At 39.0% G+C, this 15,131-nt stretch overlaps 1 protein-coding gene across 1 annotated transcript in view; it reads left to right on the top strand.

Annotated features, from left to right (window-relative positions):
- LOC133530600 (NACHT and WD repeat domain-containing protein 2) overlaps nucleotides 1–15,131 on the top strand; it is a 103,254-nt gene that overhangs the window by 42,376 nt on the left and 45,747 nt on the right. The window contains exons 6-14 of the mRNA XM_061868568.1: nucleotides 1,305–1,449; nucleotides 2,868–3,093; nucleotides 3,290–3,400; nucleotides 4,135–4,310; nucleotides 4,708–4,862; nucleotides 5,131–5,334; nucleotides 5,997–6,136; nucleotides 7,224–7,335; nucleotides 8,649–8,747. Coding sequence (XP_061724552.1) covers nucleotides 1,305–1,449; nucleotides 2,868–3,093; nucleotides 3,290–3,400; nucleotides 4,135–4,310; nucleotides 4,708–4,862; nucleotides 5,131–5,334; nucleotides 5,997–6,136; nucleotides 7,224–7,335; nucleotides 8,649–8,747 — 1,368 coding nt within the window. The remainder of the gene's footprint in view (nucleotides 1–1,304; nucleotides 1,450–2,867; nucleotides 3,094–3,289; nucleotides 3,401–4,134; nucleotides 4,311–4,707; nucleotides 4,863–5,130; nucleotides 5,335–5,996; nucleotides 6,137–7,223; nucleotides 7,336–8,648; nucleotides 8,748–15,131) is intronic.

Raw genomic sequence — 15,131 nt, forward strand, 5'->3', positions numbered from 1 at the left:
TTCAGCGGGACGGCGGGACCTTGCTCAGCACAGGGAGGATTGGAAAGCTAGAGGGGAGGCCTTTGCCCAGCAATGGGACACACAAATAGGCTAATAAAAAAATGTTTTTTTTTTTTTTTTAAGAGGGGAAATGCTTTTCGCCTACCACCCAGGCACGGGGACAGGCCTGGGATGGTTATGTGGGACTCCCATATAGGCTGATGAGACCCATGGTTTACCCACTAAAACCCCTCTGTTGCCGCCTCCGTGCTATAGGGCGAGGTCCCAGGAACGCCGAAGTACTTTTCCGCAACCTCGCCAGCGGCCGTCCGGGCTCGAACTCGACTCGTGGGGAATAGATCACCCCTTCATCTCAGTGGGCGCGTCGATCATATGTCGCGCCCGCCCGCGCAGGGACCCTTGTGTAGGCGGCAGACGTCCCCGAGCCTGCCGCCCACAGGTACCTTTATGGGGGTAATCGGTGGTCGTATGCTAACCGCCGCCGCCCCAAGCGCTTGCGGCGCATTGGCTGAGAGGCCGGATCTTCCTCCCTGCCACGCTCCGCCGCCTCCTTCTGCGTCATCACGTCCTCGCAGAAGGAGGCCACAGCTTACACAACACTATGAGTAGGGTCTAGTGTTATTTGGCTGCGGTTTTCAGTCGAGTACCGTGTTTAGACAACGGGGCTTGCTGAGTTGCCTAAGTAAGGTATGAGACTAAAAAGCTTGATTATGTCACTATTGTTTACAATACTTTTTCTACGAGTCATCTTAAATAATACTTTTTTAACTCTAAAAGCTAAAAAATTAATGAAAATTGGTATAGTATATCAGTAGACAAAGTTGTAAGATTGAAACAACGTTTTCGGCCATAATGCATATATTTCTTTTTCATCTTACTCGTTACTTAATTCTATTTCTATCCCTTTCATTCGATCAATCATTCTTCTCTTTCTTTCTGATGTATATTCAAGCATACTGTCTCTTTCACGCAATACGTTTCTTTCTACACAACACCTTACATGCCCTCTGAAATATATATGTGCAAAGTTATTCTTTGCACATGTATATTTCACATACCTTACAAAGTTGTAGACATATACGCGCGACTCCCGCCTCGCGCTCGGTCCCATTTAGTCTTTTCTATGGGAGCGCGGCGGCACGTGATTGCTCACTTTTTTCTGTTGACTACAGCGTATCAAAATGAATCTTATAGTTGAGTGGGACCATACATGAAAAGTACGCAATTATGGTTTGGTATACGAAATCTTAATCCAAACATTACAGTCGACCAGTAGAAAAATAAATGTTACTCTCATCTTTCAGAGGGTCCCAAAACTCCAGGCAGAAGACCAGGCAGTATGGTGGGACACGCTCGGCAAGATGCAGAAGCTGTTCCGAAAAGCTTCCCTTCAACTCTACAACAGCGGAAAGATGGACAAAGACGCCATGCATAATTACTTTATGTCTGGTAATAATAAATTCTGGGTCGTTATTCTGTTTAAGATAACGAAGAAAACTTACAACTTCAAGGGCATCAAATTATTCGAATTTAAAGATTTATTCTTATCTTATTACTCTCTCCGTTGCAACCTGGAGCTGGGGTCCTCTTTGGAAATCTAATCGGAGGAATTGGTGCATACACTGGCTTTTAGAAAAACTACTGCTATCTGTGGACTGAGGAGAAAATTGATTTATTATAATATTTTCCTTTGCTGAGTAGCAATTCAGCAAAGGAAAATATTATAATAAATCAAACAGTCGCTACTGTTCAACATATCACAATCTCTCTGCTTTGCCTAAAGGTTGACTGGTAGAGAATGCCTCATGGCATTAAGTCCGCCTTTTGTACTATAAGGTTTTCTTTTGTGCAATAAAGATTAAATAAATAATAAATAAACATAATATTACATTGTAATTGGTATGACTACGTGTTAATATTACAATACAATACAATACAAATCCTCTTTATTGCACAACCTCTGAAAATAATGTACATGGAAACACATAAAAAAACATGAAGATAGAGGTAAACAACAGGCGGCCTTATCGCTACAGAGCGATCTCTTCCAGACAACCTTTAGGTAGTGGAGAACTGAAACTTAAATTAACTAATTAGGAGGTGCAAAAAAACTAAATAGCAAACTATAATATACTATAATATTTAGATTTACTTAGATTTATTTTTTACACAGCATAATATTCCAGCCTAAATTAATTTTTTGTCAATTTATAAGAACCAATATTTTGATCATATAACGTATGTTGACGATCGTCAACAATTTTTTTTTTCATTTATTTTTCAAAGGCATATAATTATACATAATCAATTTTAAAGTTACACGCCAAACTGCTTATGCGGTTTGTTGGCGAGACAGCGCTCATTTTTTACCTTTTTTTTTCATATTAAGACGATGCATTGTACATTTTGGCATCAGGTATTTTGATATATCTCAGCAATTACAAAACCCACGAAATTATTGATTGGTGAACTGGTTATTAATGGCATCGACTTCATTTCTGTAGTTACCGACACGATTTGTTAACTTTTAAAGCAGAGAAAAACGTATCAAAAGTGCCTCTTTTTATACAAACATTTTCATTGTATAGGCAATCGCAAAGGCATTGTAAAGGCAGCCGATCCAAGCCTCTAAATTTTCGATGTAGATTAGTATACACACTTCCAATTCTGTAGTCGTGATTTTTCGATTTATTCTTGTTTTTTTTAATTACATAAACGATAAGACCCGTTTTGCCGGATACGCCTGTATAGAATAAGCAAACACAAAAGCAAATTCACTACGCGCGAAAGCAAGCAAGCAAGCATTACATTTTTAGATTTTACTGTTTAACTAAGAGTCACCTTAATGAGCAATCTCCACTTCCCAGTGACCGAACGTGAAGTAATAAACGGCGTGCTCAACGTCAAAAACACCAAGAACCACTGCCTCGCTTACGTCCGCTACATCAACAACATCAACCTGCAGAACTTGAAGAAGGCCAGCAACTTCGTGGATATCCTCAACCGGTCGCTGGACAATGAGGCCTCGAAGCTGCTCGCTGATCTGAGGGACGTCAGACTCCCGAATAAGATTGAGACTACTAATATACAGAAGTAAGATATTGTAACGCTTATGCTTCAAGTTATTTGCAATTGTTAAAAACATATTACATACATTTTCTTTGAGTATTAGCGTTGAGATCCAACGATTGCAACATTCACGAACCATTTGCAAAATTATCGCTAGGTACCTAATAACGCAGCGGAAGAATAAACTTCAAAGGAATTGTATTAACATTTTAATTTTCAGATATACAGTGGAGTGGATCGGCAGAGAGGGCCTTGACAACGAAACCCACGGAGAATACCTCAACCACTTCATTTCACACTTTTACAAGAACATCATAAAGCTAGTGGATAGGTAAGTAATGTTCAGTACTAATGGTATATAGTGTTAAGTGTTTGATAAACAGGACATAGAGAGGATGGAACCTGGAGACTCCGCAGGAACCAGGAGATGGAAGATCTGTTGTCCGAGCCGAACATCATTGGAGAAACGAAAGCCGCCAGACTCCGATGGCTCGGGCACGTAGTCCGGATGGGTGAGGTTCGTGCAGTCTGGAGGGCGTACTCTGGAGTTGCAAATGGCCGAAGACCATCTGGACGCCCTAGGTACCGCTGGAGAGGTAAAGTGCAAAAAGACCTTAGCGAACTCGACGCCGTTGATTGGACAGAAAAGGCTTTGGACAGAGAAGCATGGCGGTCTTTGGTGTCGGAGGCCAAGATCCACTTCGGGTCGCTGCGCCACAGCAGTAAGTAAGTAAGTTTGATAGACACTATTTCTGACGTATAAAGGGCAATTACCTACTCCTGAGGTCATGAGGATGTGCTATGCGAATGGCGAGTAAGCATTGCTGGAATATTATTCGTTACAGCTTGGCTACGACCTCATGCAGTAGCGGCTATTTTTTACCCTGGATTAATTCTTACCTATTGTTGTGTGTTACAATTCTATCAACTTAAAAAGATCCTGCACCTACTTCTGCTTCGGCATTTGCCCTTTCGTTGACTTGCACAGAATGCTTTAAGACATTAAGTCCACAATTTCTATTATTCTGTATTTAAAAAATTTTTTTTTTTTTTTTTTTTTTTCAGAGCAATGCGCAAAGAAGACAGCAGCGCACAAGGCCAAATTGTAACAGAAATTCTTCAGCATCTCCACGCTTGTAACAACTCAGTCAAGGTGTTCCACGGTCGAGAAGATGATCTAAACTTCGTCGAGAACTACATGAAGAATGGGTCCGATAAGCCATTGGTTTTGTACGGAGAAGGTATTTATCTGATTTTGTTGTCTGTCTACTTAGGTAGTACCCCAGGTTCATTTTTCTTGACTTGATTTTATCGGTTGAATTCTATTGATCTATTTCATTTTTATTAATTATGCCATTTTAGTGTTCCACAGCTGGGCAAAGGCTTACCATCTTTTTCTATCATTTGATTCTGTCGCTTATTTCCTAACTAGAATATGAGAAATGTGTCTAACTATTCCGCCATCTCTTTTTTACCGTTTACCTGTTTCCGATATCTCCTCAGATCGCTCTCTCGCCCTCTTCCAGACATTTTTGAGGGTTTAATTACGCAAGTAATGTCTACATACGCTCTCCTAACAGCAACATGAGTATTATTTCCAAAACCTCAAGCATCAAGCTTCCAAATCTTTTCATTCAGGTGGCTGCGGTAAAACCAGTTTACTCTCAAAGAGCGCAGCAATGTGCCTAGAGTCCTGGTTTGCTGAAGTGCGGCCCACCAATATCATCAGGTTTCTTGGAACTACTCCTGACTCCAGCGCGCTTACTCCGACGCTCATATCCATTTGCCAGCAGGTAAGAAACATGAGCTATGAAGTCCATAAAAAATAGATTTAAAAAAATCGACCCTTTTTATCAGATCGGCTCGTGTCGGTCGATAACTCAAACGATTTAAATACAAAAGCACTCAACAGTAAGATTTGTTGTTTATTGTATATCAACGATTAAGTGTCGTTGATATTTTGTTAATACATTCATTGCCACCTAGCAACATTTAACGTCAATTGTAACCCAAGGTTTTAATTAGATTATAAACGTCTACCCTTTCAAATCTGCTCTCCAGATTTCCTACAACTTTGCGCTCCCCTTCGAGAGCATCCCCGATGACCTGGTGCCTCTCACAGCGCACTTCAAGCAACTCCTCACCATGGCTACAGCTCAGCAGCCTCTGCTTCTATTCCTGGATTCTGTAGACCAGTTAACAGGAATTGGGACTGAAAATAATAAGGTGTCTTGGTTGCCATCGAGATTGCCGCCACATTGCAAGGTAGAGGATTATACTAGAGATCAAATGTATCCAATATCTGAACTTCAAAAAGGTTTAAGAAGTTATATCTTAAATTTTCGCAAGTAGCATACTTGTTATTTGACAATTTTTCTGTACCATTTCCACATATATTAGCTTGCTTTTTGACACATTATGAGCAAGTGTGCACACCAAAGACCAACAAAAACAAATTTATATTTCCAAGTGGGTAGTGTGTTCTTATGGCGTTATTCATAAACGCGTTGTTGGCCTGAATTGGGAAGGAAGAAAGGGATAAACATAATTTAACTAAATCACGCCCGTAAAGTTTTATGGAAAGTTTCAGTAGACGTTGTCATACAAGCTATTTATTTATTTGACCAAATCCTACAAGCATCTTCTTTAATAGTTTTAACATCATTAAAGATGACTCATGTTAGAACGGCCAGGGTCTGGGCCGAGGCATCAGACACTTGTCATAGAAAATGAAGCGTCGGTGGCCTCGGCCCAGACCCGGGCCGTTCTAGCGTGAGTCATCCTTTATTATGTAATACGAGACATAATTACGTAGGTACCTATAAATCTCGTGGTTCTTATTAAAAAAGTTCTGTTTTAGCCATTAATAATCAGTAAAAATCTTGAAATTTTAAATCTGACTTTTAACCTCATTACAAAACTTACAGATCATAGTAACCTGTGCTTGCGAGGAAGCCAACCCTGAGGTTTCGAAGGAGTATGACGTCCTACGCCGCATGATCGACTCTGAGGAGAACTTTCTGGAAGTCACTGCGCTGGGGGAGGATCTGGCCATGCAGATCCTGAAGTAAGTATAGTCGTAACTTTCTTCGGTAGACATACAGCGTGTCTCTCACCATGGGACTTTAAATGGCTCCCTGGCGCCAATGACCTTCGATCTGAATCCCTTAGTTTTCTAATGGTTTTTGTAGCTTATCATATTAACATCAACGGCTTTAAACAATATAGTATCCCATATTTACTTCAAAGTTCGAGATAATTGGCATCAAAGTTGAACAATTTTAGGCCAAAAAACTGGTTTCCTGGCCATAACTATTGTGTGACTCGTATACCTATGTGAGATCCTGCTCAGCAATCGAGTTATGAAAAAAGTGATTTTATACACAATATTTTTAAAAAATCGTAAAAAATAAGCACTTTTTTTCAAAATCTGGCAGAAACGAATGAGATAAAAGATTGAAGAACCGATAGCCGTTTGTCTTATCTTATAATTTTATCTGAAGTGCAAAATTGCAAATGTAAGAGTACCTCAAACCTTGTCAAAAATCTATGAAAACCGCGGGGAGCCCCTAAAATGGAGGGCTCTTAGGGACTTGCTGAACCAACCTACTTTTACTATGGCACCAACCCCGAAATCACGAAAAAAATTATGGCTTTTCCATAGAAAACATCAAAATCTTATCAGCAAAAATGTATGTAAAAAGCTAATAATTTTTTCGCGATTTCGGGACTGGTCCCACAATAAAAGTAGCTCAGTTTAGCGAATAGAATAGAACTTTGTATTTAAAAAGCTGCATGGTGGGAGACACGCTATATAGTATAGTCTTTGATATAGTCTGGCAAAGGTTTTCTGGAAGAGATTCCCTTCAAGTGATAAGTTCGCATTTGTACACATTTATTGTATTCTCTTTGACAAGTACTTGTTTTGTGCAATAAAGTGTTTTACTTCTACTACAAACCAGTTTATCAGTAAAATAACACTGTCAAAAATAATATTGGACTTGAATTGCGTGTACTTACTTTTAATGATTGATTTCATTTCATATTTTCATATCATTTCATTGCACTCGCTCAGCACACCACCAGTGCGCTCCACCACGCACGTCATCATGCAGTCGTCATTCGAATGTCACCGTATTTCTTATTATTTCCAGGTTATGGATGGCATCGGCAGCTCGGGACTTATCCAACTATCAGTGGCGTTTGGTCTCCAACGCTATAGGCAGCTGTTCCCTTCCAATCTTCGTCAAGCTGGTGTTTGCTGAAGTAATTATAATTATACTGTTATCTAACACTGTGTACGGTCAACGTGGAAAATACCGTCTGGCAGCTAAGACCGGCTATAAACTCTTTCTTCACTTTTGACCCTTTCGTTTATGCACATGCTCCACTTACAGGAGGCAGCAGGTTCGAAGGAGCGAAGCTCTTCCTCTCTGTTATATACAATAACTAGCGACCCGCCCCGGCTTCACACTGTTAAACTAATTATACACCTAAACCTTCCTCAAGAATCACTATATTGATAGGTGAAACCGCATGGAAATCCGTTTAGTAGTTTTTGAGTTTATCGCAAACATACAGACACACAGACGCGGCAGGGGATCTTGTTTTATAAGGTGTAGTGATCTAACAAGAATGCGGAATCAGCGAGAAACTAGAGAGGGCTTTTGGTGTTCAACGCTATAAGCAGCTGTTCTCTTCCGATCTTCGTCAAACTGATGTTTACTGAGGTATCTAATGTAACTATAAATAAAGTCAACGTGGATAAGACCATCTATCAGGTAAGACCGTCTACAAGCTCTTTATGTCTGAAATTTCTGAGAACTTTTATAACCTGTCGTTGACAGTCTTGGCTGGCAGTCCTCAACTGTGTATTTCTCGAGAAACTCCTGCCTCGCACAGCTAAACTGTGAATGAACTGTCGTCTGCGGTATTTATGAACCGATACGACCTCCAAACCTTCAAGAAAAGAGCGTATTCCCATCTTGAAGGCCGGCATTGCCCTTACAGTACCTTTCTTTTTGACGGATTGGGAATGCATTTACGCAGTGTGTGGGACTCTCCTGGCAAGAGGAAGAACTTGGCCCTCCCCTCTCTCTTTGCCATTTGTAAGGGCGCACTGGGATCGATGACATTCCACCACGGCGCCCTCGGCTTACAATACCTCAGGTGTTGCATAGGCGTCGGTGATCGCTTACCATCAGGCGTTTCGTTTACTCTTTTGCCTCCTATATTATAAATAAACCGAAAAACTTTCCGCAACTTCACAAACCGAATGGGAGAGGATCTTAACGTGAACATCTTGTGGCGTGTGCAGCTTTTAGTATGCCGGAGTCGCGAGTTCGAGTCTCACCCGAAGCAGTGAATTTTTCAATTTTTTATTTATTTCTAAACTTCTGCTGGATGCAGATATGTGTCTGGAGTTTAAAGATATTCCTCATGTTTTTAGGGATCACTTTGTTGTCCGTCCGTTCGTCTGTCTGTCTGTCAAGACCCTTTATCTCGGGAACGTGTGGAGGTATCTAGTTGGAAGTTAAAACCATATAGTCAGGTCTACATTCCCTTATTTTATTCGCCAGGTCTGCAGATGGAGAAGCTACACGAAACCTCAGGACACCCATCTCGCTTCCACAGTCATGGACTCCATCATGATGCTGTTCGAGAGGATCGAAAAACAGGTAAACTTCAAACGATAGTGGATTGCTGCTTCATACAAACGTAGTCCCCATTTTCCTCCATGAATATTCTAGATAAATATTGATTTTACATATTTAAAAAAAAAATATTATATTACCGCATAATATCCGGACCTGTATAGCGAGGGATCGGTCCGATATCTCCTTCGAGGGGCTTTGCTTACCAAAGCCATTCCTTACTAAAACCCTTTCATTTGGTTTTTTAAGCGCTTCATACCTAATACGGGTAAGCTGATACCCGTTTTTAAGCGCTAACCGCTGAAGGGGTATCGATTATAAATTGTAACGATTATGCCATTTTGAACTTTCTCTTCATAAAAATAGAATAGAAAATTGCTTATTTATGTATAAAGTGAATGACTGTGCGTTGACAGGACAGTTGTCATATTTTTTTGAATTGGGAAGAGGATACCCTTTTATTTTTGCGGTATCGGTATATCTTCCTTGAGCTAAGTCTTAAGCAATTCAAAAGGAAAGCCAATCATTGGGGCTATTCCATAAACGACTAACCCATTTAAAGACTTTTTTCTGAGAAGGAGTGGATGGATCCCTATTAGCGCCTACATTAGCTGTCAAATCCACACTAAGGGCTATGCATGGTTCTAATACTCGTATACGAAAAAAACATTGCAGTCTTGGCCGCCATAGGCCTCAGGCCCAGTGGTAACTAACTAGCGCCCTTTCTCAGCAGCCATCACGTAGATTGCCGCCTTGCTGCCGTCCCTTATGTCTTGCCGGCCTGGGCCCGGGCCTACTGGGCCTTAGGGTAAATCCGCCAATGATTCGTTGGTACAGGCCTCTGAAGTATGCAATATGCTTATAGAGGAAATGCCCGGTGAATATAGTATTGTCTAAACTCGATTTGTACGGTGACTAAAAACGCCAAATCTCTCAAAATTATATGGAGAACATACCGAAAGATAAAGATAGTTTTTTTTCCAAGTAGGCATATTACAATGAGCTTATGAACGTCAAATAAAGCTACGCCGGCTCTAACCCTACACCCCTGCTCCGAGAAGATTTAAACCCCTCCTAAATTGTAATCCGATATCCCAATATGGGACCGGCAAAAACCTCGGTCTATCAGCGTACCCTTCCTGTTTGAAAAGTACTAATATGGGCAAGATGTCAAGTACGAGGTTCGCACTAGAATAATTTCTATAGAAGTCTGGCCAGAGCTTATAAATGATCCGTGTATTTTGTGCTGCGATGCGAGCGACTCAATACTGCGAGCAGCTTGATAACGTCAAAAATAGTAAATGCTAAACTCTGGGAGGGTAGAGGTAAGGAGAACAATCTCTTATGGGAGAATTGTTGCTAAAGTATCCAGCTGGGAGCTGTAACTAATAGTTTGAAATCTCTCCGGTGGCGTTAGGGTATCACAAGGACATGACACGAACTTAGACGTCATTGCCGGAGTGAAGTGCGCTGTCAGTGATTTGTTTTTTTTTATTAAAGCCAAAAATTTGTTCGCGATATATTGTGGCGCCACCTATTTAATGTTTTTTGATGGATACTTTTCATACACATAGATGGTTATCCTTACCGTAGAGGTATAATCCCTATGCTAAGCATGAGGTTTGACTTATCCAATCACAACTTTTTTACAAGCTTTTATTTTGGGCTGTTAGTACGAAGTGTGGGTCAAATCAAAGCTAAATATCCACTTCCCGATTGAGATGAAAATTTGCAAACATATAACTCAGATGACAATGTAATACTATGGTACCATTGAGCTGATCTGATGATGGAGACAAGAGGTGGCCATAGGAATTTTGTGATGAAACAACGCAATCTAATTGTGCTTAGGGTTTTTAGAATAGACTCGATGAGTATTAGTTGCCCGTGGGAAGAAAAGTACAATAAGCAATAAAAGAATGTACCAAAAATTTTAATTTTTACCAAAATCTTATTCAATATCGGAAAATTATGTACTGAGTACCTAATATTCGAAACTATAGGCGAGGTATATTTAGGAGATCATATGTGACGTTATCTATGAAAAGGGACCTTATTGTTCCTGTTAAACCATTCCTTCCGATACAACGCCGCGCGACGCAGTGCGGCGTAAGCGCCATCGACAATAAGGTACCTTTTCATAGATAATGCAGTCGTATGGACCGTTTCTCGATGTCAAAAATGTATCGAGTGCTATGTGTATATGTATTCCGTGTCTGTGTACGATTTATAAGAAATATATAAGAAAATACCATACATTAATAATTCTGTTTATTTCGCACAACACCAAAGTAGGACTTTATTCCAAATCGTATCCACTACGGAGCTAGAACAAAAAAAAAACATATTAAAGTTTTTATAAAGACGATGATGATCTAGAACAATTTAGTATATTGACCCGCATGTTTCTATCTCTATGGCATTAATTTATTGGAGTATTCCATGACATTGTCTACCGTTATGCCGAACTAACGCGAATTTTGTGAGTCCCAAGATACAGGCTCAGCCTAGTTTGGGACACACAGGACAGCATTTGTGCAACTTTTACTATGTATTATTTTATGATTTTATAAATTATTCTTATTCTTATTTTCTGAAGATATTCTGTGACTAATGGTCAAAAATATGCACAGAAAAATAATCACCTGCATTAACCCTTTTCCAGGCCGCACCAATCTACAAGGTTTTTCCAAAAAATCCAAATATATTCCAATCAATCCAGCTTTGATGAATCATTTGAAGACAAGTAACATTTCCAGAAAGTGTAATCTAATTTGAACCTTAAATCGGAATGCTAACGTTGAAATTCTAATGGTGCGTATGGCGGCGGTCGATAAATCGTACTATGCCCGAAAAAAAAAGTCGCAATATAGAAAATAAAATGCGTCCGTAGGGACAACCCGTGCAATACTCCATTGCTGTCCATCGGAAGGCAATTTCCAAATACGCGATAACTTCATTCATTCATTCAAAAGGCCAACCGCGAACACCGGAATTCCCAAAATGCGGGCTTATTTCTCTGTGACTCTAATTACTCGTTAATTGGAGTAAAATAATTCGGTGTTCGGGGTAGGCCCCATCATGGGCGGGACAACAATAAAATTAGGTACGCGTGTGCGATAGAGATAAGAATAGGCGAGTCAATGTACAAATTTCTACGTGCTTAGGGTCCTTACTTTATATATGTTCGGCAATTAAAATAAAAATAAAGTTTTAAGGTAATTTAAAACTGCAGCCTGGTTGAACAATTTGTTATAGTTTTTAACTGGTTTTGATTTGGCCTTGAGGATTTCGCTGATTGACGCAGGTGAAATAAAATGACCATAACAAAATGTTAAGTCTGAATCGGGCTCCGGGCCCGACAAACATTTTTCTACAATTGTTTTCTTTTTTTTTTTTTACTACGCCGGTGGCAAACAAGCATACGGCCCGTCTGATGGTAAGCACTCTTCGTAGCCTATGTACGCCTGCAACTCCAGAGGAATTGGTTTTGGTGGTAATAAAATAATAATGAAAACTTTTGGTTTTTTTTTAAACTTACGGCTGGATCGTACACCTCCTGTAACAAGTAGTAATTTATGAAAATACTTATTTATATAGAAATATTTGTGTAATGTTGATGGTCGATTTTTACTTTATTTATTTTATATTTGTAAGATTTTCTAATAAAACGATATAGGGGACATAGGGGAGAGCGGGGCTAGAAGTTACCAGGGTAAGTTGATTCGACGATAATAACTTTGTAAGGAAGAGAGATAGCAATATATTTGAAGTGCATATTAATAATGACAGGTAACGCACAGCTCTGGCAGCCATTTTGATTACATTAGCAGCGATGGTTGACAGGGGTGGATGACATAATGTTACACTTGAAAATGTTTTTGTGTTAAAAACTAGTATATGTAAAATAAATAACTAAATCCCTACAGTAAGCTCAATAAGACTTGTGTTTTGATAGGTGTGGGTTGGCTACTTAGACAACGATATATACCTTATTCAAATACTTAAATACATATAAAATACCCATGAGTCAGGTAGTCCCTAACCACTAGGCAGACAGGTAGAATGAAAATGAAAAAATGAAAATGAAAAATGATTTATTTAGGTATCAAAATTGCAGCTTATTACACAGTAGAAAAGTATTACATTTTTAGAAGCATTCTATTGTTGGAAAGCCTAGGAATAGTGTCCTGAGCCCTAAACTAGGTAAACCTGTCTTATAGGGATCAGGGAACCACCCTTGGTACACAAATTAAAAAATTGGGTAATCATTTTGCTTAATTAAGTATATACGTATACAATATCAGCTATTGTTTGTGACAACATTTTCAACTACCCGTATTATATATGTTTATATATATTTATGATAGAATGGACCGACTCGTGTAATACTTTCCTGATAGTGAGACTAGTAATCTTATTGTTAAAGTATTTTTAAATTGATTCAGTAAGTTTTTCGGTACGTTAGTCTATGAACATAAGCTTAATTAAGGGCAAAAAGTTCCCTTCTGAAGTGACTAGTTGTTAGCACATTATTGACCTAGCTCTGGGCCAAATAAAATCTTGTCAGTCTTTACATAAATACATGCATATATTACTTATTTGCCAACGAGTGTTAAAATATAACAACGTCAGTCTTGGCATTATAATTCTGTTGTGAGTACTGGGCGTCCCAGATACCGCAGGAGTGACGAAACCTTTAAATACCTGTCCGCCCTCGGAATGCCCAACTGGCGTGAAGTGGCGCAGAACAGGGCACAGTGGCGTTCTCTTGTGTCAGAGGCCAAGATCCTGTTTGAGTCACTGAGAGTACTGGGCGTCCCAGATACCGCAGGAGTGACGAAACCTTTAAATACCTGGGCCCTTATTCGACATGCTAAAAGTGACGTTTCGTGTTGATTTCCATTTGATGTGAAAAATATTGTGACTTGTCGAATTGCTATTATCACCACCTGTCAGTGAACAATATCCACACTAGAGGCGGGGCGTTGTACCGGAATAGTTTTTGGAACAGGTTATTTGTAATAGACTACTTTTAGCTTGTCGAGTATTTAAAAGTACGGACTTTGATTTCTGAAATAAAACAAATATGAAACTTTTATCACCTCGTACCTCCATTCTTACCGTTACTTTAGGTAAAATAAAATTTTGTTAACAGATGGTCGTCTGGGTGTCTGTTGTATCTAAAAATAATGTAATAATATATAACAAAAATATGACAATAGATTCATAGGCTTCACTCAAAACGTCACCATATTTCCGACCCTTACCGAAATAATAAGTCGATATTTGTATAAATAATCCTTATTTGTAAGACGCCTAAGCACGGCAAATAAGTAAACTGCCTATTGGGGGTCATACTCGTAAAACTGGTATTTTAGACGTACTTTTGGTACGAGTAACAGAGACGTACTTTTGGTACGCAGTCCCAGCTCTAGTCAGGATTCTAGTTGTCAAATATAAGCGTGTCGAATACGTATTAGTTAACTGTCAAATGAAATTAGATCAACGGTAGACTTTTTTGTCGATGGGTATGGCTGCCATGTTTGGATTTATGACATTTAAAAGGGGATCCTAAGGCAGAGAGTAGTTTTACCTGTACGATTTTGATTCTTCTACTGGACGCAAGATGGAGTTAGCTGCCAAATTCCGATCAGGCTGACACAACTAGGAAGAAAAAAGTTTTGTATGGAATTTGTTTCGCAAATCATTGCCAACGAAGAAAAAGAAAACGTCAGTGCTATTTATTCTGTCAAGTTTACATCAAGTCTACTGTCAGCCTAATTGCTTTGTTTGTTTTGAAGGCTTCAATGTTTTGTTCGGGTATTTCGTGTAATTTCTTTATTATTTAGTGCAAAAATCGAAAATAGTCAACCGTGATCAGAGTAAAGAGCGAGTTTGTTACAATGCCAGCGAGAAAACGGTTTAGTAAGTGTGAAATATGTGGCAAGCGAGCCACTCGAGAAAATCACGAAAAAAGGGATTTTATGGCGAAATTTCCCTTGGATGAAGACTGGTAAGTATTGCTTTAGATACTTTTGACCTTATTTTGGGTCAGCAGGCTATAAACACATCGAAAATTAGATGTTTTACATTATTTTTCGATGTGAACTAGGGATGTACTATAAGTATCGATAACTGTAGTTTTATTTGTATATCAGTGTAAATAATTAAATTAAATATGTGAAATTTCCTTAGAACTAGCATGCAATATGACCATAATTAATTCGTCGAAGATTAATAATGCATAAATTATCTATTACTTATGCATTAATGGTCATTAGTTAACATATTATTTTTATCTAGTGATTATTTAATATATTAACCTAAAAGTAAGAAAATTAATCTCTGTTTTTATGATAAATAAAGAAATATTATAGGACATTATTACACAGACTGACTTAGTAC

The sequence above is a fragment of the Cydia pomonella genome, chromosome 23 (assembly GCF_033807575.1).
Source record: "Cydia pomonella isolate Wapato2018A chromosome 23, ilCydPomo1, whole genome shotgun sequence".
In the NCBI taxonomy this organism is placed as follows: Eukaryota; Metazoa; Arthropoda; class Insecta; order Lepidoptera; family Tortricidae; genus Cydia; species Cydia pomonella.